Source organism: Triturus cristatus, chromosome 2_2 (genome assembly GCF_964204655.1).
Source record: "Triturus cristatus chromosome 2_2, aTriCri1.1, whole genome shotgun sequence".
Classification (NCBI taxonomy): domain Eukaryota; kingdom Metazoa; phylum Chordata; class Amphibia; order Caudata; family Salamandridae; genus Triturus; species Triturus cristatus.
Window position 1 is genome coordinate 946,182,451 of NC_140582.1, and position 23,085 is coordinate 946,205,535.

Consider the following 23,085-nt stretch of genomic DNA (forward strand, 5'->3'; position numbering starts at 1 on the left):
TGTATTCCCCAGGAACCCAGGAGGCCTTCTCGATCAGGTGGAGCGCACGTTTGGTGTTGTCACTGGTCTGCCTTTGGAGGATAAACCCCGCCTGGTCCAGGTCGATGAGTCCTGGCATGTAGGGCGCCAAACAGGAAGCTAGGATCCCCGTGAAAAGCTTGAGGTCTATGTTGAGGAGGGATATAGGGCGATATGCCCCACAGCTAGTCTTGTCCTTTCCGGCCTTTGGAATGACCACGATGGCTGCCTCCAATATGTCCTCCAGAATTGCCCCAGTAAGCGCGAAGGAGTTAAAGAGGCGAGTTAGGAGGGGTGCCAGTGTTGGACAGAAGGTTTTATAAAAGGCGGCCGTGTAGCCTTCAGGACCGTGGTATTTAGCCAGTTTAAGGCGAGAGATCGCCGCTATGACCTCCTCTACTCGAATCTCCCTCTCCAGGTTGTCAGCCTGTGTCCGCGTGAGGGCGGGGAGGTGTGCCGTTGCGATGTAAGCATCGCTAAGCGAGCTGTTCAGAGTTTGTGCCATGCATAGTTGGGCATAAAAGTCACAAAGGTGGCTGCGATGTCCGCGTCGTCACTCGCCCCCTATCGTCGCGTAGTTCCTGAACCTCCTGTCGCTGTCTAAGTTTGCGCAATTTGTGAGCTAGTTACCGGCCACAACGGTCCCCCCATGTAGAAGGTCTGGCGCAGGTGGAGGGCTGCATACTCCATCCTATCATTATCAATAGCTGCCAACTGGGCCCTCACTGCACGCTGTTGTCTCCAGATCCTAGGTGCCCCAGTACGCTGGTGCATCTGTTCTAACTCCTTAGTTCGCTGCGTGAGATCTTCCCTTTTACGCCTGCGGTCGGTGTTATCGGCCGTCACAATAGCGATGAATACTCCCCTCAACACCGCCTTAAGCGCTGCCCATTGTGTGGAAAGTGAAGTGTCAAGGTTGTCATTGTGTACCAAAAAATCGTCTAGCGGGCTCTGCGCCTGTTTGACCACATCTGCACGGTGGAGGAGAGTGTCGCGCAAGCGCAGTTGGCGGGACAGTTGGCGGGACGGCCGCTGCAGTGGGTGAAGTGTAAGAGTAACTACAACCGGGGCGGGATCGGAGAGAGAGGCGGTCAAGATCTCTGACCCCACCATCAGGGTCCGATGAGCCTCCAAACCAAGTTTATAGTCAAGGCGAGCATATGTCTTGTGCACACTCGAGTAAAATGAGTATTCACGGCTATGTGGGTGGGAGGAATGCCACAAGTCCACTATTCCCATCTCCCTCAGTCTGTCCAGACCCCTCAAAGAAAGCGCACCGGACTGGCCCGAGCACTGTGCCGATCTGTCCTTTGAGTTGTCGAATACCAAATTTAAGTCCCCCCCTAACAGGATTCTACGCTCTACAGTTGCAGTGGTCTCAGTCAGTGCTTCATGCAAGAACTTTTCCTGTCCCTCATTAGGGGCACAAACAGATGAACGTCAGCCCCCCGATAACAAATTGATATGTGAGAAGTCTCCCCCTAATCTCGACCTCTTTCTGAAGGACCCTACCCCGGAAAGAGCAGGAAACCAAAATTGCCAACCCTGCTGGAAATAGGCGAGATTTTAGGCAGTAGCAGCCCTGAACCAGTAGGGCAAATATCCGCTTTCAAGTGCCCTAGATAGGAAAGGAACGCCCTCCGCTTGATGGGATTGTTAAGCCCCCGCACGTTCAGGGTAAGAATACGGAGCGTGGTGGGTGTCATCTAGGGGGCAAGAGACCGAAAAGACATCTAAGTGCCAGGACATGACAAGTAGGGAGGTTTAAATAGCAAGGGCAGCCTAGCAGAGACAAAATTGAATAACAGTGGACGAAGGCCCCCAAAAAAGTAAAAAGGAAAGACAAAAAAAACCCAGAAAAAACAAGAACCACAATGACATGAAGAAATAGAGAGTCCGACCTGTCCCCAATGGTGACAGAAGGCCAGCTCCCCTAATGAAGAACGGGAGAGCAATGAGCAGCCAACATCTGGTACATGGTAGTCCGTCATCCCAGGATGAACAGAGAAGGTACTTCAAGGGTTCCATAGAGTGACCAAGTGTACGCCCTCTCCGCCTCCCGCCTCAGCATAATAAAGAACAGACAGCCCCGTCTAGAGTCATGAAGAGTGCGTCTTTGCCAGTTCCCCAGGGAGGGACTCCAGGGTAGCCTTCTGACTCAGCGACACACCCACCGCCGAGCTTGGGCCAAAGTTCCCCCTCCTCTTCCAGAGGGTCAACTCCAAGAAGCTTGCAGGCCTCCGACAAGGAGTGGAGCTGATACTGTTTCCCGTCCAGGGGGAAAATCAGTCGAAACGGGTGCCCTCAGGAATAAGCAATGCCCCGTTGACGAAGATGAGATGTGATGCGGTGAAAAAGCCTCAGTTTCTGCAGGGTAATCACTGTGAGGTCCCGATAAAGAGTAGGGCTCTGGTCCTGGTAGGTGAGTGGGTGCATGGTTCTGGCCTTGTGAAGGATCTCCTCTTTCATGCGGAAGTCTTGGATGCAGGCCAGGATGCCAGCTGGGGCCACCCTGTCCGCCCTAGGTGTCCCCACCCAATGGGCCCTGTCGATCTTGATATCGAAATCAGGAGGGTTCCCCAGAACGTGGTTAAATAGTCCCCTCACAGAGGCAAAAATGCCCCCCGCTTCCGCATTTGTGGCAGCCCCCTGGATCCTAATGTTGTGCCTCCGGGAGCGATTTTCGAGATCTTCAAGATGCGCCTGGAGGTATGCCTGCTGCTCATTAATGCGAATAATCTCTTGCTAGAGCGTGGAGAGTTCTGTGTCCCTATCGTCTCCCTTATCTTCAAGAGCTGCAACTCGTTCCCCAATGCTATCGACGTCCCTGCGGATATCCTTTATCTCAGAGGTGAGATCGCGTTTCACCGTCTGCAGGTCCTCCCGGAAAGTCATAAAGAGAGACCAAGGAAGGCGTGTGTCACCGGCTCCTCCTGGTCGGCCCCCGCCGTCAAGGCAGACGCGGCTTCCTGGGGTGAGTGAGCCATCTTTCGGGGGCCCCGCTGGGCGCGAGAGAAGAGGTCTCTCACGGTGAGGTCTGGCTTGGGGTCTTTCTGATTCCTGTCCTCCCGGGCATGGGTGGAGGTCATATCCCAGGCCTGCACACCAGGGGTCAAGCAGAGCGAACTCACCCCCGTCGCGTGTCGGAGCAAGGTTGCTTGGACCGGGTAAGGAAGCAGTGGGCTGGCCAAGCAGTGCTCTAAGTTCCAGCGCAGGGTCTATAGCGGGTTGGAATCAGGGTGCAGCAGCTGGGGTATCTTGGTGTCAGTCACTCACCGCCACTCAGGAGTGATATGCTTCAGATCATGGGGCCCTCACGTCGTCCACTCCTGGGCCCGTACTTCCCCCAGGCCAACCACAGTTCACACCAGAGAATCCGAGCAGCGGTGGCGGGCGGCAGCGGCTGCCCCTTTCAGCTCTCCCAGGCAGGGTCCGCAGGCCCGCAGACCCCACACAAGTACAGGCCACAGATCGGGCCCACGTCGCTTCCCCTGCACTCAGGGCCGATGGGCACCGCAGGCCTTAGTGCAGGGTGGATCACGGTTGGCCAGCCAGAGGCACCGCGCCTTCAGTAGCAAGACATCAGATACACACAGGGGGTCTCAGGCTTCAGGGGCTCAGCCGGGTCCACTCCGGGTGCGTGGGCTCACCTCGTGCTGTCATCTCAGGCGTGAGCTGGGCACCGGGCTCTCAGCTGCATCACCCTTGTTGCCAGGGACGTTCATGGCACTGTGGCAATCTCGTCACCTGTCGCCGGGCCTCAGCCGCCACACAGCGCACTCCACCGGGCCAGAGGACAGGGCGGCTGGGCTGGATGAGGGGCCATCAATCCAATGTGGCGTGACCGCTGCTGGGGAGTAGGCTGCGCCACCACTGACAGTGCACACCTCCCAGCCACCGGGCTCACCGTCCGCGGTGCTGGAGATGAGGGCCAGGTGGTGGACAGCTCACAATCCAAGTCGAGCAAACCTTTGCTAGGCGGCCCCGAGATAGTCACGTGAGTCAAGGGAGTCGGGCGCCGAGGCAGTGCGGCCGCCGCTGGACTGTGGGCCACGCCGCTGCTACACCAGCACTAACTCCGGACGTCAAACTCCACTAATGGCAGTTTTCAGGATGGCCAAGTTACGCTCCGCAATGGATCCCGATGTCGTGTCGCGGGAAAAGGTCATCGCCCCCACTAACGAGGCTCTGGTGGGCTACGGGCCGGTGCTGTAGTACGGCAGTCGGCAGCGAAGCACGTCTTACTTTGCCGCCATTTTGGGCACGCCCCCCCAATGCTCTTTCTTTAAACAACAACTTCACTTTTTTGGGGCTTTTTATTTATCGTCCCACTGCCCTTGTAAATGTGGCACTTTTCCAACAAAGTACCTTAGATGGGTCACGCAAACAAACAAAAGGGTCGCAGGGAAGGCGAAGCGTCAGTTCCTTGCTTCAGGAAAGGTGGCGCACCTGTTCCTTACTGCAGTGTAGGGGAGGCAATGCATCAGTTCCTTACCGGTGAGGAGGGGATGCATCAGTTTCTTACTGCGTTCCGGTTCCAATGCGACAAGATGGCGCCTCGATTCGATGCGACGATCCGGTGCGATGCGACAAAAGGGCTGCTTGGTGCGATGCGACGATCCGATAATTGAACTTTTCCAGCTGCACGGCAGGCGCTGCGACGATGTTCTCGGTGATACGTCGGGACTCGTGTAGATACGGCACGCTTCTTCGTCGTTGCGTCGCGCTTCCAGCTCCCAGTGACAAACTGTCTCTAGAGGTCCTGAACAGCAGCGGGCACCTCTCTGTAGGTTAGAATTCCCAGCAAGGAAATTCAGGAAGTCTTTGTGTCCCTGAGATTTCAGACAGAAGGCAAGCTCAGTTTTAAGCCCTTGGAGATCTTCCTCAAGATAACAAAGCAACCAGTAAAGTCCTTTTTCTCCTTTCCTTGGCAACAAGTAACCACTGCAGGCCAACCCCAAACAGCAAACAGCACAGGGGCAGTAATCCTCCTTCAGCTTCTCCGGTTTCTTCTCCTTGGTAAAGGTTTCTCTTGATTTCCCAGAAGTGATCTAAAGTTCTGGGGTCTGGGTCCCCCTTTTTATAGACACAAATCCTTTGTCTCTGAAGGCAGAGAGTGTCTCTACTCAGCCAAACCCAGTTCTGTCCTCACTGGTGCAGCTTCCTGGCAGGAGGTGGAGACAGCATTGTTGAAAGCCGACCTGGCCCAGGCAGGTAAAAGGAAATCTCCTCCCCCTACTCTAAATTCAACCCAGGTCCCATTCAACCCAGCCCTGACTCATCAGACTGCTGGAGTCGCAGCCCTCTCCCACCTCCTGTCACTCACAAGCCAGACAAGCAATACACAAACCAAGAAGAGGCATACTGGATGGTTAGGCAAGAAGATACCTACTTTCTAAAAGTGGTATTTTCAAACACAGAATGTTAAAATCACCCACACTAAAAGATGCACTGTAACATTCTGAGTTCAGGCATACTAAACTTAATTTTCCTATCTTGTTCCCTGGGTCAGTTATGTTTATAAGATGTTATAATCAAACTTCTCATTCGGGCTGCTTGGTGCGATGCGACGATCCGATAATTGAACTTTTCCAGCTGCACGGCAGGCGCTGCGACGATGTTCTCGGTGATACGTCGGGACTCGTGTAGATACGGCACGCTTCTTCGTCGTTGCGTCGCGCTTCCAGCTCCCAGTGACAAACTGTCTCTAGAGGTCCTGAACAGCAGCGGGCACCTCTCTGTAGGTTAGAATTCCCAGCAAGGAAATTCAGGAAGTCTTTGTGTCCCTGAGATTTCAGACAGAAGGCAAGCTCAGTTTTAAGCCCTTGGAGATCTTCCTCAAGATAACAAAGCAACCAGTAAAGTCCTTTTTCTCCTTTCCTTGGCAACAAGTAACCACTGCAGGCCAACCCCAAACAGCAAACAGCACAGGGGCAGTAATCCTCCTTCAGCTTCTCCGGTTTCTTCTCCTTGGTAAAGGTTTCTCTTGATTTCCCAGAAGTGATCTAAAGTTCTGGGGTCTGGGTCCCCCTTTTTATAGACACAAATCCTTTGTCTCTGAAGGCAGAGAGTGTCTCTACTCAGCCAAACCCAGTTCTGTCCTCACTGGTGCAGCTTCCTGGCAGGAGGTGGAGACAGCATTGTTGAAAGCCGACCTGGCCCAGGCAGGTAAAAGGAAATCTCCTCCCCCTACTCTAAATTCAACCCAGGTCCCATTCAACCCAGCCCTGACTCATCAGACTGCTGGAGTCGCAGCCCTCTCCCACCTCCTGTCACTCACAAGCCAGACAAGCAATACACAAACCAAGAAGAGGCATACTGGATGGTTAGGCAAGAAGATACCTACTTTCTAAAAGTGGTATTTTCAAACACAGAATGTTAAAATCACCCACACTAAAAGATGCACTGTAACATTCTGAGTTCAGGCATACTAAACTTAATTTTCCTATCTTGTTCCCTGGGTCAGTTATGTTTATAAGATGTTATAATCAAACTTCTCATTCTGGCCTGTGGGAACAGATAGCCTTGCAATTGTGAAAAACGAAATTGCCACACACATCAGGGCATGTCCTACCTTTCACATACAATGCACCCTGCCCACAGGGGTACCTTGGGCCTACCTTAGGAGTGGCTAACATGCAGAAAAGGGAAGGTTTATGGGACTGGCAAGTGTGTGCACTTACCAAGTCGACATGGCAGTCCCAGACTTCACACAGGCTTTGCAATGGCAGGCCTTAGCCACATTTTACAAGCTGCTGCTGTGGGTGGCAAAATCAGTGCTGCAAGCCCACCAGCGTGATTTGATTTACAGGCCCTAGGCACACATGGTGTACTGTACTAGGGACTGACAAGTAAATCAAATGCCCAATCATGGAATCACTAATCCATAAAACAATTTACAATAGGAAGCACTTGCACTTTGGCACTGAACAGCAGTGGCAAAGTGCCCAAAGCATCTAGACTAGCAAAACCAGATAAGGCAACTGCAAAAAGTGGGAGACTCATGCCAATGGTGCCAAGTCTAACATTAACATCCACCATGTAAATAGAAATAATAACAGAATCAACTAAATAAAACAAGGACTAACACGTAATAAGAGAGCGAGTTTTTCAGAAGTAATAGGTGACATTTTTGGTGCACTGGTACCATCAGTTGGAGTTGTTATATATTCACATAAAATTCAAAAATTGTCCACAGTGATTGATCGTTTCTCAACAGATACTGCTGGTGGGTTCTTGATGATTGACACCGAAATGGGTGCTATCAGATCAATGGTTTTACAAAATCGACTTGCCCTTGATATCTTATTGGCAAAAGAAGGTGGAGCTTGAGGCATGTTGAAAATTCAACACTGCTGCAATTATATCCCTGACAAAAGTAAAGGTATTGAGGGATATATTAAGAATATTACGAAATTACAAGAAGATTTGACCCAACTGGAGGTTGACGGTGTCTGGAAGAGACTTGGTAAGTGTTGGAAAACGAGGCAGCATCTGTGAGGCCTGCACAAATAACATGACTACATTTATCCTTCACTGGGAACCAAACACCCAATTGTAGCGCCTGACTCTCAGAGGGTAGCGTTGCAGAGCAGTCTGAGGCTTACTCAAGGGAGGTGGTGTGGGCTAGTAATCGCCATTTGCAGGTGCACAAAAATAACACTCAATAATTGATTGTCCAGTCTGTACTTTGCTTTATAAAAGTAAGAGTAAATGTATTTAACACACACACTACTCAATACCATGCACCAATTTATAAATATACATAAGCTGTTGGAATTACTTAATGACATTGCATAACATCTCCACCCCTCCCGCAGGGGGGGTGGGGTCTAGTACCACCACTCCCATGTATGCACATCAACTTGCTCCCAATGCAGTTAGTTGAACATAACCTGGAGCGAGGGCCCTGCGCACTGGCACCATCCCAGTGGCGACCCACCCATTACCTCAACAAGCATTAAAAAGGGGTAAACCTGCCTTGGTGACACATGACCCTGACTGAGCATCTCCTACTGACCATAAAGTATGCACCTCTATATCTTAAGGGCTAGCAGTCTGGGGTCTTCACCTAAGCGCAGCAGCAAGAATCCTTTTTTACGCACACTTTAGAATGACAGTACTCATTACCTTAGTGGATCATTTGAATGCATTGCAATTAGAGCCCCTAAAGGGATCACAGATGAAATCACAGGATTACGCATATACAGCCAGACACCCTAGCAGGACTGTCTGACAACATAACCCCACTTGACTTATGACATCGCCTTACACCAGCACATCACATTAAACAAATGAACTTCAGTCCCTCTGAAAGAAATAACTATTAGTAAATGCATTTCGGTGCAATTACACCACTTCACCTCCAGGGGATGCCCTTCTCCAGACATTGTGGTACACCCTCAGCTGTAGAACATAAGTTCCAGCCCAGAAGGTGATAAATGCTGGCTGAGCCCTTGAGGGGTTATTATTTCAGATGCCCCAGGAAACTTATGGGGGGACTGTTCTCATTTCTGCTGGGGGAGGCTGCGGTGCAGCCCCCATGCACTCCCTTTCACCCATGAGGGTGACCCCCTCCTCTGGGGGCCACCAGGCGCCAAAAACAAGGTTCTCCCCATGCCTTGCAAGGCATTATGGGGCGCTTTGAGCTCCTTCCTTCGCATAACAGATGAGCGGCTCTCCCGCTGTACCGGGGAGACCCGCGCTGGTGATGCCGGCGGCTTCGCCGCGTATTCTCCCTCCGGTGGGGGGCCCGGTCCCACCCGGACCCCCAGGTGCTGCTAGGCGACTCGGGGAGCCCACCCCCAGTCTCTCCTTCTGGTTTCTGGGGCCCGGTCCCACCCGGGCCCCTCGCGCCCCCTCACTTCGTGTTCGGGGTCCCGGTCCCACCCGGGACCCCCGCATGCCTCCGTGATGGAGGGCAGCCTGGGGAGCCCACCCCCGGCTGCCCCCACCGGCTCCCCGCCCGGCCAGCACCCTCGCGTGCTGCCGCGGGAGCCGGCACGACTCTTCTCGTCTGCCCGCTCCAGCGGGCAGACACGCCGCATCCTCCATGGAGCGGTTCTTCGGGGGGAGTGCGACGGCACTTCCCCCCACCTTCTCCACCCTCGGGGCCCGGGGATGGGGTCCCGGGCCCCCGAACATCTTCGGGGGGGGCACGACGGTGCTCCCCCTCACTCTGCATCGGTGGGGGCCAGGGTGGGCTCCTGGCATCCCGCGGGGGAATCTTCACGGGGTGCGCGACGGCGCACCCCGACTTTCCTTCCTTGGGGGGCAGCCCCCGGGACTTGACCCACCCCTGAGGCAGTTTCAAGACCGGCGGCGGAGCCTCTAGTGCTTCGTCGTCGGTCCTAGCAAAGGTCAAAGGTCGTGTACCTTCTTGGGGGCATATCTCAGCCCCCAGGGGTCCGATCTCCTCCATTTTCACGTCCTCTTGCTCCTGGTGGTGCCCCCCAGCCACTGAGAGCACTCTCCTTCGCCCTCCGGGTCTCCAAGAGGGTGCCTTCTGCAAGGAACGGTCTTCACTGGCTCCCTGCGCCAGCCTTTCTCCTGGCTCTCCTTCGGGGCCTCACTACTCCCTGCGCAGAGGCCACTGTTCCTGCGCACCGGTCCTGGACTCTTCTTCTGGTGCTGTTTGGGTCCTGAGGGCCGTCAGGGGGTCTCTCCTTCCAACTGCCCATTGCACCAGGCTCCAGCGCCTTCAGCCTCCACCGACTACACCCCAGAGAGAGCTTCTCTTCCTGTGCAAGCACTTTTTAAAAGTTGAGTAGGGGGCTGGCAGGAAGTCCCTGTTGGTCCTATCAAACAGTGACACATCACTTTCCTGCCCCTGCTCCCTCCTTCTTGTCCAGCCTCTGGGTATGTTCAAAATGGCGGCGTCCACTGTCTCTGGCCACATGGCCTCTGAAACCCAACTCCTTCCACGCTGCCTTCCCTCCTTGGTGCAGCCTGGTGCCTGGCACCCAGTGACAGCTGCTAATTGATGAGCCTGTAGCCCCTCCCATCTTCTCTTCGTGGAGAGGAGGCCCTAGCTTGTGGAAGAAAGGTTATCAATCCCTCCAGCTGAGGTCAGCCCTCAGCCTGGGTCTGGTCATGGCTGGCTCAGAGAAATATGAAAGTTCTGGATGACCCAAAAGCAGTACAAATATGACTTTGGACTCTGCAGAATACTTCTTTTCACATTTGCTACCGTGGACTTAAGTGCGTGTCTGGAATCTGTAGGCCTAATTGAAGTTAATCTAGCCCCTGGCTCCACATTCCCATAGGGGAATAAGGAAGTGAAAACACAGTAAAACACACTGACTTTCCCTGGCATGTCTCTTCCATCCTGAGTTCACTGTGGGTGAGTCCCTGTAGGAAGGTGGATATCTGACTATGGTTACCCCCAACTTTTTGCCTACTGTCTAGCTGGTTTTTCGACTTAGTTGGCCTGAGATCCTGCCATTCAGGGTCTCAGGCTGTCTGCTCTCTCTTTAAAAGGGACTCCATATACCCTAGGTACATAACCAATTGGTAAGGATCACCTTATTGGACCCTGTACAGTGTACCCTAGGTACCCAGGGCATAGGTGTACCCTAGGCCTCCCAGGGGCTGCAGCATGTATTATGCCACCCCTGGTCTGGCCTTCCAATCAGACACAACTGGCTGATCACTCAGCTGGGGCAAGGTCGTGTAATCACCCCTTGCTTAGATATAGTATGCCTATATCTACCCTTATATATAGACACATGTGTACCTATCAGTCACTCCTATGGCAGGCCTTAACAATCCTGGAGGCAGAGTGCTTGGTAACATGTGAGATGGTGCTCTAGCATGAGCTGAGCCTGTCTGCAGCTTTCGGAACCATGTCCTTATAGCTGTTCTATGATATAGCCTACCATATACTCTTAAAGTGCCTTATAATCTTAAACGGTTATGGTAACTATGGTTTGGCCTTATCAAAACATGTCGTGTAAGGTGTCTAACACTTTGGAATAATACCCCCATACCATTTCTGGTGATGAGGATATTATTCCTCCCTTCTAGAGGGAGAGACATGTTAAAATCCTACTTTGCTGTGTAACCTCTGACCAAAGCCTCAGCATCACAAAATGGATGCTGCTGCCACAGACACAAGTCTGACCTCCTGCTGCTGGGAGTGATCCCAGCCAGGGAGGCCTGGACAATAGGTTTCCTGCTTGGGGAGGTGCTAGCACCTCCCCAGACAGCCTTTAGTGTATTGGGGCAGGGTGGGCTGAAAGGAATGAGACATGCCTGGGGCACACAAGGTGTTCCTTGCATAGTCCAGTTCAAACCGGCGCTGGGGCACTCCAGCCCCAGCTCTGGCGCGAAACTGGACAAAGGGAAGTGGGCGTAACCACCCCCTCCCAGGTCCCACCCATAAGGCGTGACCTAGCAGGTATCCCAGCCCCCCAGATTAGTATAAGAGTGGGAGTTGGGCCTCAAGACTTTAGATTATCCTGAACCTGCAAAACTGAACAGAAACTCTGGACCTTCGACATTCGACGAAAGAAGAAGACTGAAGAATCTCCCTTGTAGCCAAGGAGTGGCTACCCTGTGCAAACAGGCACCATCAAGAGACTACCCTTTGCTTTGCCCACGTTCTACGAGGAACCGACTGCAGAGCCTGACCAGAGCCTTGACTTCCAGACTTCTCCGACCCTGATCCACATCGACAGCAAAGCTGAGATCCGTGGAGGCGACGAGCGACGTGGGACCGGCTACCTGGAAAAAGTGGCTAGTAACTTAAAGCGCAGCTTCTGAGGTACCCTCGAAGTTGTGCACCGGGGATTGAGAAGCCCCAACCCCAAGCACCATCTGCACCGAAGATCAGCCCCCCACACTCCACGAGTCCTGCGTGGGGCCCTTCAGCATTTTCCTGCTTGCCGCGTCTGTCCGGTTGCTTGCCCGCTGGCTAGTGGCCTTTGTGACGACGCACCCTGAAATCTTCTGCGCTGGTTTGGCTCCTCCATATTGGCTCCCGCTTCTCTGCAAAGAAGAAGCACCCCAGACCTTCCTGGTCTGCACCAGAAGCAAGTCCTTCGTTCTTCGTGGGTTCCGCTTGCCAAGGCTTGGTGAGTCCTAGTCCAACTTCGACGCCGCCGACAGCAAGAGCCTTCGTGGGACAGCTCGCCTCCTGGTCCTGGTCGTCCTCGACGCTTCCAGGTCTTCCTGGCTGCAGCGACAAGCTTCACCTTCACCTGCAATCTTCACGACATCGCCTGGTTCCTTCCTGGTTCCACGTGGTCACTGGCTAGTGACCTTGACTCTGTCCCTTCTGCTTGCAGGTTTCTTCTCTTCTTGATCCCAGCCTTGGGATCCACCGGACACTCTTCACTGACTGCCTGTCAGCATCTTTCTTCAGGCATCCATAGGAGTCGACGACGAAAACGACGCATCTTCACCCCTATGCACCCGCAGCCTGTGGGCTAAGTAACTTGGGTACTCCGGTGCTCATCAGGATAGTGACTATCCTAGTGTCTAGTTTTCAAGTCTCAACTTCCTAGCTACTCCGGAAGTGTCCTAAATCTACCGTTTTCTAAACTGTACTATTGCTATTGACTTTTACGCATTACGCGTGAGTGTTTCCACTCTGCACACGAATCCCGTGGGCCTCCCACTTCCTAACCTTTGGTAGTATAGTGTAGCCCCAGCGATTCCCTAGGCCTAGGCCTATCCTATTTCCGTGACAGTGGTCCTTATACCACTTACTTAGTATATGGTTTGCGTGGCCCCTAGGGACTAACTGTATTACTTACCTGTGTGACTTACTGTATGCATAAATAAGACTGTGTTGTACTTACCTCTAATCTCATAAAGAGTGCTGAGGGTTTGCTTTGAATAAATACACTTTATTTTATATATATATCTGTTGTGGTGTCCTTTCATTTGGTATTCAAGGGATTATATATGGTATCACAGCTGGCTTCACATGCCATTCAGAGTTTAGCCTAAGACTGCTCTTGTCCGTGCTACCACTAGGATAGCTGGTCTATAAGGTTGACTTTACAACCAATCACCATAAGGGTATTTGGACTGATATAAGGTGTACACTATAACTAGTGACATCATACATCAGGCCAACTTCTCACAGTCCCAACTTATGAGGCTCTCCCACCGTAAAAGCTCAACAATGAGGTGCTCAAAAAGCGAAAAATTCGGGCGGCCCATAGTGTCAGAACCACCTTCTAACAGTAAGGGTTTCTCCTCTGTAAGTAAATGGTTTTCTACTTTTGGAAGTAGCCTATTAGGAAAATAATAATGCCAATAATTTCAATAGCTGCAGTAGCCTTAGTATTAATAACAATATATAAATGTTGTAAGTGTACATGTGGAAGAAAAGTAATAACAGAATCAAATAACAAACGAAGAGCAAGAAAGAAAAAAGAGATGAGATAGAACTAGAGGATATGAAAGGAGATTACTATGAAAGGAAGAAAGATTTAGATGACAAGATGATGAAAGGAGAACTTTAGATAAAAATAAAGATGGCACTTGGTCTGATGGGTATTTTATGATGGCTCAAAAATGGCATCAAAGGGGGGATTGATGGAGCACGGTTTTGCGAAAAAGAAAACCTGCTTGAATAGACACCCCCATAATACTTACTAACAGCGTTCAATGAAAAACTAACGTCCAAATCACACGAATTACACGAGAAACCGCTTTGCGCATGTGTGCGCTAATGTGAACTAATGCATGAAAGAACTAGGCCGCATTTTACATTGCGCTTCAAAAGAAACAAAATAATGCATGACTAGGCCGTGTTTCGTATCTTGCATCTTGCTTTTAAAAAAAATAATAAATAATGCTTAAAGCTTTGCTAAGAGAACTATTAACATGGGATAGTGCAAATGTGGGTGGTAAACAGTGAAAAGTGCATTTCATGTAATTAATAAATGCCTATGTTTATTTTGTCATAGTGAGCTGAAATGGGCCTGAATTTTCCTAAACTTTACATGATAGATGAGGGGTTGGAGCATGAATGACCCGTTAAAAGACAGAAACGCTGAGCGCTGCAGAAGACCAAGGTTGATCAGCTGTGAAAAACATTGTTTGTCTACCAAAAGAAGAGACTGGCCGTGGAATCAAGACTTCTGCCGCGGACATTGCAGGAAAACGCTTGTGAATTAATGAAAATGTTAATTGTAAATGTACTTGCATTCAGTAGTTAAGAATTACGTTCCATACCGGCCCGCCTTCGCTTCGTCCAGCTCAAGATACTCCATAGGGTCTATGTTACGGGGCCGAGGCTGATGCGTATGGGCTATGCTGTGGACGGGTTGTGTAAGCGTGGGTGTGGTTCTTTGGGGACCTTTCTCCATATTTTGTGGGAATGCCCGGAGGTGGTGCGATTCTGGCGTGGTGTGCATGAGGTTTTGCAGGTAGTTACGCATGTGCCGCTGCTGCCCGAGGCGAGGAGATGTCTTCTGAATGTGTGGGAGCCAACCGACTACTCAGTGCCGCAGACGTGGTGGGCGACTCTGGGATATATGGTGGCCAAACGTGACATTGCGCAACTGTGGGGTTCCCAGAGGTCGCCGACTGTCTCGGCGTGGAAGGACAACATGGATTGGTGTATGTTTCGGGAAAAGGTGGTGTATGTTGCGAGAGGTAAGCCTGGGACATGGGTGAAAGTATGGGGCCCCTGGAACGCCTACCGTGGGGGAATCTGTACCCCGCCGCTACTGCCTGATCCGTCACCGGCCCCGCCTCCTTAGCCTGTTTGTCTTCCCGGTTCTGGGCAATGAGTCTACTTAGTCCCCGTCCTGACCTATTCCCCCCCTCGATATTCCTATGGATCGGTGGGGTCCCCCCCCCTAGGGGAGCACGGGCCGTTGTTTCCGATTGTGGATTGCCTTGTGGACTTGTTTTTTGTTGTTATTTATATAAAAATGAAACCGTTGTGTGGGGTCCGGATGGTGTGGCTGCCAACGCCTCTTTCAACTCCTGTGATTTCCCTTCTGCCGCAGCGTGCGTTCTACTGTCTGTATTATATGCTCCTTCTGTTTGCTAGCGGCCGGCCTGAAGGTTGTAGGCCCATCTTTGTATATCTTTTGGATTCTGTAATAAACGGTTTCAAAAAAAAAAAAAAAAAAAAGAATTACGTTATGGGAACGTCGAATAAACAAAAGACTATAGAATTTCGAATGTGATCATGATGGTGTGATGGACCACCTCTCAAACCGTCCAATAAAGAAATGAGCTCTGTAAATTGTTTCAACTGTTGTGGGTTGAACATGTAGGTTTTAGGGTATAACTGGGGTGCCTTTAGGGGTGTGGTTAAGAAGAGAGAGGAGCTGAACTGGAAAGAGAGAAAGAGAGAGAGAGATAGATGGGAGATGGCCGCTGTACGTCGTTTTTGCAGAGAGGCCTAGCTGATCCTGTCCCGCTCCTGTATTCCTGAAATCTTTGTTCCCTGACTCTATTTCGGGGGAACCACACCACCTCCTTGGGGGGTTGTATTTCTCTGATAGATTGGGTTAGTATATCTTCATGATCGTATTTTGCATAATCATTTGCAATGTATTTTTGTCTCTGAAACGTATGTCTCTTCGCCTATCCACTCCTTCATATGCATTTCATTCATTGATGAGTATGACACTGTTTGCATTTTGCATGTTTTTCTCTCCCTCTTTGTGAGAATTCCTTTGTTTACTTTGCAACCTCTATGCGATGAGCATTGATTTAACATATTATTTTGCGATTAACTTTATAAATCTTACAGAGAGTCCGTGAATATTTTGCTAGATAGGTAATTAGATAGTACTATTATTACCATCAACTTCTCAACTAATTGGTCCATCGACCAGAGGAAAGAGAGTTGATATACAGGTTCAGTTATGTATTTAGAAAAGTTAGATATGAACCTGTAAAGGAAACAAATGATCATCGTCATTAAAACTTGGCCCCGGCGCATCAGGGAGATGGGTGAATGTGTATGGGCCATTTATGTGTGACGTTATTGAGTATTGATCCCTAATTAGGTATCACGCTGGATCAGTGGTTTGAAGTTTTTGGGCATTGGGTACTTTAGATATATTATAATGTTGTTAAACAGATAATATTGTTTTTAAATAGAATGAGATCATGGTATTTATTTTTCATGGTCTCACTCTTAAAGTAACCACACTATCCAAATTTGAAAGATAATATTTAATGTACCCTTTCGTACGTGTAAGGACAACGGGAATACTCAAAAGATATCAGAAATGCTTTTGTATCATTACATCTGCACACCAAGAAAATCTCAATCAACTTAATTGTGTGCCCGTAGCCGCGGGGCACCGCTCATAGTCCCGGCCCCATAACCCACCTCGGGTCCACGATTAAATTTGGTGACTACCTGCACTTTTTAGGTCTCGCCTGACCCAGCGCATGCGCTGGTCTGGCGAGACATTTTTTGAGGGCTCCAAAAAGTGCTACCAGGACAGCCTAGAGCTACAGTGCATGGCGAGACATTTTGTGAGGGCTCCAAAAAGTGCTACCAGGCCAGCCTAGAGCTACAGTGCATGTGCGCGAGTCACGCTTTACCGCAATTACTTTCACTTTCGCGGCCCCGCGGCCTCTTTGATGTTCTCCGTGAGGCTTCAATAGATTGCAGCAGTTAAAACAAGCATTGGCATAGCCAATAGGTCTCGCTTTTGGGACCTTATAAGTGTTTAGTTATGCAACTGTTGCATGGCTAAACACTTATAAGGTCCCAAAGGCGAGACCTATTGGCTATGCCAATGCTTGTTTCATTTAAAGCACTGCTCCTAACTGAAAACTCAATGGTTGCTATAGACGCTACATGATTGTAACTAAGCCAAGAGCCGCCGTAGACTGTTCTGTGGAAAGAAAAAATGTACAGATTTCATTCTTATTTGAGAATCAAAGCGATCCGCATTTCCAGAACGTGCTCGTGGCGAAGGCACAATTGCAGCTGACTCATTGGCGACAGGTTGTTGTGTAGAAGCTGCTGCGTGTCTGAGTCACAGTAAGTCTGCTTTGGTGTGCGCAGTCTGTATCCCAGCAATAATCACAAGAACTCGTCACTGGTGGTTTTTTCCCACTGGCTAGACGGCTCGCGCTTCCCTAACATATCAACACCACCTCTGGACTGCCCTCGGCGGAGAAAACCACTGTCAAGGGCACTTACACTCTCAGGCATACCCCCACAACAATAAACAGCTTGTAAGAGTTCCCTCGACCAATCATAGATCTCCATGCTGGCAACTGAGTCTAGAGCCAATAAAAAACTTAGAAAAGTCCCAGTAGCCAATAGAAATCGTTAGTACGTATTTGTAGTCTTACACAGCCAATCAACTTATAAACAAGAACTTTCCTAGCAAATGGTATTACAAACGTTTCCCCAACCAATCCCCGCCCACCGCCCCCCCCCCCCACCCCACACTCTTCCCACCACTAATAGAATGTGTTTCTCCGTACAGGGTCGGGAGGGAGCGCTTTGGTGCCACAACTTGGGGTTTAATTGCTGTAATTAGGAGAGAAGGATCGTCGTTAAAGGAGTACCGGAGGATCGCAGTCTCGCATAACGGACTCTCCGGTGAAATTCTGGATAGGTGGGCGCCCGAACTGTCCAGGGTGCCATGGGACGGCCCCTGTCCCCACGCAGCCTGGGCTGTCTGTTGTTCTTTCTCCTGCATGGGGCGGGCTCCCTCCTGCCCTCCGGCTGCAAGCAGGATCGCGGGAAGGGCACTGGCAAGACCCCCGCAGGTCCCGATGTGCTTGGAGGAAAGGTGATCTGCAGCAGTTTGGAACTCAGCCACGTCCCGGAGTCGCTGCCCAACAGGACCGTCACTCTGTGAGTAGCGTCCAGGGTTCTGGGGCCATAGGAAAGGGGTTCTCCAGTTACACACTGTGAGAAAAGTAGTGGGTTTAAGATAGAGTGAGGGAATGAAGAGCTTGTGGGATGCGGGTGAAAGAAAATGTGGGTCTTTGGACACGGTGGTGGTGGTCTGCGTAGGATCTTGGTGGCCGAGGATGGATCGCGTTTTTTTTATTCAAATTGACTTTTTCCGTTTGTTACAAGCCCTCGTCTTTCATGTGCGTTTTGTAACTTGTAGTTTAGTTCAGTTGAACCCACCGGAGGCTCTTCCCATAATTGGAAAATATATGTCTTCGTGACTTAGAAGGGTCTGTCAGCCCCAATGTCAGGTGTGGTATTGGGGCATACAACCTAACGATTAGAGTTATCGAGTGGGAAAATGCGGCATGTAGGTGGAAGCAGAGGCTAAGTGCTACACGGTTAAAAAAGTTCAGGTGGCACGCTGGTGGAAGCAGAGTTTAGGTGGTACACTGGTAGGAGGGTTTAGGTGGCACCTCCATGGCATGCTGTGAGATGGAGATGTTAGTTTGCAGGCTGGTAGAACGAGAGCTTAGATGGCACGCTGATGGCATACTAGTAGGAGGAGGTGTTAAATGAAAGGAGAGTTTCGGTGGCATGCTGGTGAAGGAATTTCTTGGGTGGCACACAGGTAAAAGCAGAGCTTTGGTGGTAAGAGAGCTTCGGTGGTACACTGGTAATGGGAGAGCTCTGGTGGTACGCTAGTAGGTGACCTTAGTTGGCACACTGGTAGAAGGAGAGATTAGGTTGTCACGCTGGTGAAAGTAGAGATTAGGTGGGGCGCTGGTGGAAGGACTGCTTAGGTGGCATGCTGGTATAATCAACTGAGGTGGCATGCTAGCAGGAGAGCTTAGGTAGGATGTTAGCTGAAAACGAGCCTAGGTGGGATGCCAACGGAAAGCATGCTTAGGTGTGACTTTGGTGGAAGGAGAGCACTGGTAGGACGCTGGTGAAAGGAAAGTGTAGGTGAGATGCTGGCAGATGAAAAGCGTATGTGGCACGCTGAGGGAACGACGGCATAGGTGACACACTGGGATAAGGAGTTTTTAGGTGGCACGCTGTGGAAGTAAAGTATTGGTGGCACGTTGGTGGAAGAAGTGCTTAAGTGGCACACTAGTAGGAGAGCTTAAGTGCCAACTGTTAGTAGGGTAACTTTGGCCAGATTCTTGTGGGTTGGCAGCTTAGGTGCAACCAGTGGGGTGCTGACTGGGGGAGCTTTTGTATAAGGATGGAGGAAGGTAGATTAGGTGGGAGACTGGTTAAGTTGTCCTATTTGGAACGTTAGTAAAGAGTGGCTTGTTTGTTCAGGTGAGAGGGCTCACATTTAAGGTTCTCGTGTTGATTGCTATTTGATGGTGTTTAGAATAGGCTGCAGGTAGTAGAGTGACATGCATGTGGCACTGAGGCAGGGCTAAGTGGGACATTGGTAGAGTGGGACATGATGGGATACTGGTCAAAGGTCACTCCTCAGGGTGTCTGTTTGGATGTAGGTAGAAGAAGCTTCAAGATGCCTTTCATGGATACCGGATGATATATCGGATGTGTATTCAGCTCTCCCATAATGGACTGACCAGTGGAATTCTGGATATGTGCGCACCAGAACCATGGGATGATAGTGGCGTAACAAAACTTGAGAAGGCCCCCTGCAAAGGGATACAGTCAGGATCCACGGGGGCCTCCTGGAGCTCGGGGGCCCCTCTTCACTGTCACTCCACTGTGGGATGGCCCTGCCCCCACGCAGCGTGGAATGTCTGTTTATTCTTCTGCAGATATTGTTGCCAAATGTGAGCTCTGGTGCCTCATTGGCAAACTGTTCTGACACATTACAGGGCTCATTTGTGACACTCTAGCAGAAGGCATCCAAGTTGGCACACTACGCAAAAGTGGTCCATAGTGGGACTATGGTGGAGTTGCTAGAGTAGGTAGCAAGACAAAGGAGGTGGGGTATGTTGGTATACGTAAGCAGGATCAGTGGGATCTTGGTAGTGTTGTCAATGTTGAGATTCTGGTGGGATACCAGCAAAATGAGACTCCGCATTTTGCTTGAAACTTCTTATGTGATCTGGTAGTGGTAGACGTAACTTGGGATGCAGGCTGGTGGTGCTTGTCAGAGAAGGCTTAGGTGTGATTGTGCTATCTTACAATTAACAAGGAGGTGCCTTTGTGGTTATTGATAAGTCAGACTTTACATGGGAATTGACATTTTTGTTTTCACTAATAACTTTCGACCTGTACTGTGAATCCATAAAAAAAAGGATTCCAACTTGGTAAAATAACAGACAAATACATTTTGTAAATTCGTAATATTCAATGAATAAATGAAAAAGAGGTGGACATTTACTTTTACATATATGAAGCAGACGCTTGACAATTGCCCATTCAACAGATGCTACAACACTGACTTTGGTTGGGAGGACTGTCTCTTGACCCCACCATATTAACTGTTTATGGATCTATTCAGGTACTTGCAAGCCTGGTTTCTTATTTTAAATTATTCAGAAGTGTCATTTTCATAAACCTAATAATTGAATCATTAGGATTCTCCGATATATCACACATTCTTGCATGGCCATCAGACTTAGCTCTATGGAAGTATGTACCCACTCAGGGACTGGTGATGGACTCGCCCATTTCACCTCATCACTAATTTATCTAAGATTGACTTAGCACTCTTTGAGTCCCCTTACAGATCCAAGCAATTCGACAACTGTGGGTATCCCATTGGTATACTTACTTACATATACTTTGCCCTTTCTGTGTCCTTATTTTTAATTGCATGTTACTTTGATTTCTTACTAGAACATGGCTCACTGCTTTCCCACTTGTCACATTGCCATGATGATAATCCGTTAATTAAGCAGAGTCGAAACACTGTAGATGCTTATGGCCAGTGGAATTTGTTTTTGTTATCCATCATCACAATGACCTACAACAATTCAAATTTTCCTGTTATGAAAACAACTGTATTGTTCCTTACCTATATTGTTTTTATACGCACCGTATCCTCTTCTGCATTATCTATGCGTGAGCACATACATATGACTACTGAGCCTTTACTTATACACAGTAAAAATATCACATACCTGCAAAGTATATGTCCTTTTCCTTTAGTAATTGAATATTACCAATTTACAAGATTTATTTATCTGTTATTTTACCACATGGAGTCTCTGTTTTAGATGTGTTTACTGCCCCTGATTCCGGGTAGTTCTATTCTAGGGTTAGCCCCTGCCTCCCTCATACAGTACATCCGCACCAACATTTGGCAAACGCTGAACAAAGGGTTAAAGATTTGCTAGAGAACAGTAAATAGGGTCAAAAGGTATCCTGGAAACACATTTTAGAAGTGGTGCATAGGACATTTCCATTTGAATTTTCCTCCAACTGTATCAAAAACTGCTGTTCAGCTTTACATCAACCTTCATACTAAAATATGAAGATACAGACTTGATGTGTGTGTACGTTTACTTGTGAGCGACATCTGTGTATTCAAGACTTTTCGGAAGCACAAGTTATTTGTCTCTGCTCTTAAACTCATTACACAGCCTGGGAATCTCAGACCCCGTTATTCTACGTGTGTTTGTCCTTAAAGTCTGATACATTTGAAAACTGGGTGGTTAAATGTGCCATTACCAAACACATGATCCTGTTGGATGCATAGAAGTCTTTCACTTTTTGTACTTCCAGCAAGGAGCCAGTGAGATTTCAAGACTGACTTTATGTAGTCACTCACGCCTTCTTCAATTGAGGCATTGTCTGCCATCCTGCTTTTGAAGCCTTTCTAGATTTCACAGTTCTTGATGTTGTTATAGTCTAGTCTCAACATTACAAAGGCTGTCATCAGCTCCACTTAGTGGTCACTGCAGAGGAGATGGGTAACCAAGAGCAGGGAGAGTTGCAGGTTAAGGCTCTTAACCATTGCATTAATTTGAGGAACACAAGAAAGCTCTTTCTTGAAATGTCCAGATTCCTTACTTTCAGCGAGGTAGTTAGCAGTGCTCCAGGGCTGGGGGACCAAGTATTAGTTTGTGTTCTACCCAGCATTAGAATGCCATTCTTGGACCCATTCAGATAAAGGAAGCTTTCCTTCGTCCTATGTGACACGTGTTCTGGTGAGTAGTGATGATCAGATGCCTTCCAGGATGGATTCATAGATACAAGTCTATTCTCACAGTATTTTTAGACAGATGTTGTGGTGCACGGTGTAGGCTGCTGAGGTCCATGTTCTTGTTTTCATATGAAGACAGCAGAGTTCGTATTGCATATTGGTCAGGGTAGTTTTCATTATGCACGATGCGATTGAGTTCTCGGAGGTGTATTGTGTCTCTTTCTTAATGGATTTATCACTTGAAGGCACTGTTTGATTCACTGTGTAGAAGTTGAAAGCCTGGGAAAGAGGCTTGAATAGGAGATTGGACAGTGAGAATGATAAAGATAATGACAGCTCACCTATGTGTCTCCTAGGATGTCATGGTTGGTCAGATACTGAAGTTCACCCTTGACTCAATGATTCATGTGTATGACCGATAGCCCTTGATTACACATTTAACAGCTTTAAAATTGTTCTTTCTCTGTCACTCATGTCGACGATTGTATTCTTTTGTTATTGATGGGCGCCATTAGTGCTTAAGATGCTTTTACTTAAACCAGCTGTTGTGTATCATTTGTTTGCAGCTTTCCAGACTCTTAAGTTTTCTCGTTTTGCATGCTTGCACAGCTCGAATGAAACATTCTTTACAGAGATGTATCAGCAGTGCATGTGTGTTTTAACCCCTTCGCTGCTAGGCCTTTTCCCCCCATGTGCTAAGCCTTTTTTTGGCTATTTGGGGTAGTTCGCGCTTAGGACCCTGTAACGTTTTGACCACAAAAGGTATCTACGCCAAATTTACGTCCTTTTCTTCCAACATCATGGGGATTCTAAAGTTACCTAGGGTTTGTGGACTCCCCTGGAGGGGACCCAGAAATTAGCCAAAAAACAGCGACATTTTGGTTTTTGGGGGAAAAATTGGAAAAAAGTGCTGCAAATGAAAGTGTCTGGGGTTTTCCCTGCAATTGGTATCAAAAAAGGGTTTGTGGGGCTGAAACCACAATTTCCCCAGCTTTTAGGGAATCATAGACTTTTGTCAGAAAACCAACATTTTTTACACAGTTTTGTCATTTTTCTAGGACATAGCCTATTTTTGCTATTTTTTGTGCTTTCAACTTCCTTACAGTTAATG

The 23,085-nt window shown here is 49.1% G+C and overlaps 1 protein-coding gene across 1 annotated transcript in view; it reads left to right on the plus strand.

Annotated features, from left to right (window-relative positions):
* The first annotated feature begins 17,400 nt into the window (after positions 1-17,400).
* ADGRA3 (adhesion G protein-coupled receptor A3) overlaps positions 17,401-23,085 on the plus strand; it is a 399,594-nt gene continuing 393,909 nt past the window's right edge. Inside the window, exon 1 of the mRNA XM_085642355.1 lies at positions 17,401-17,824. Coding sequence (XP_085498481.1) covers positions 17,610-17,824 — 215 coding nt within the window. The 5' untranslated portion in view covers positions 17,401-17,609. The remainder of the gene's footprint in view (positions 17,825-23,085) is intronic.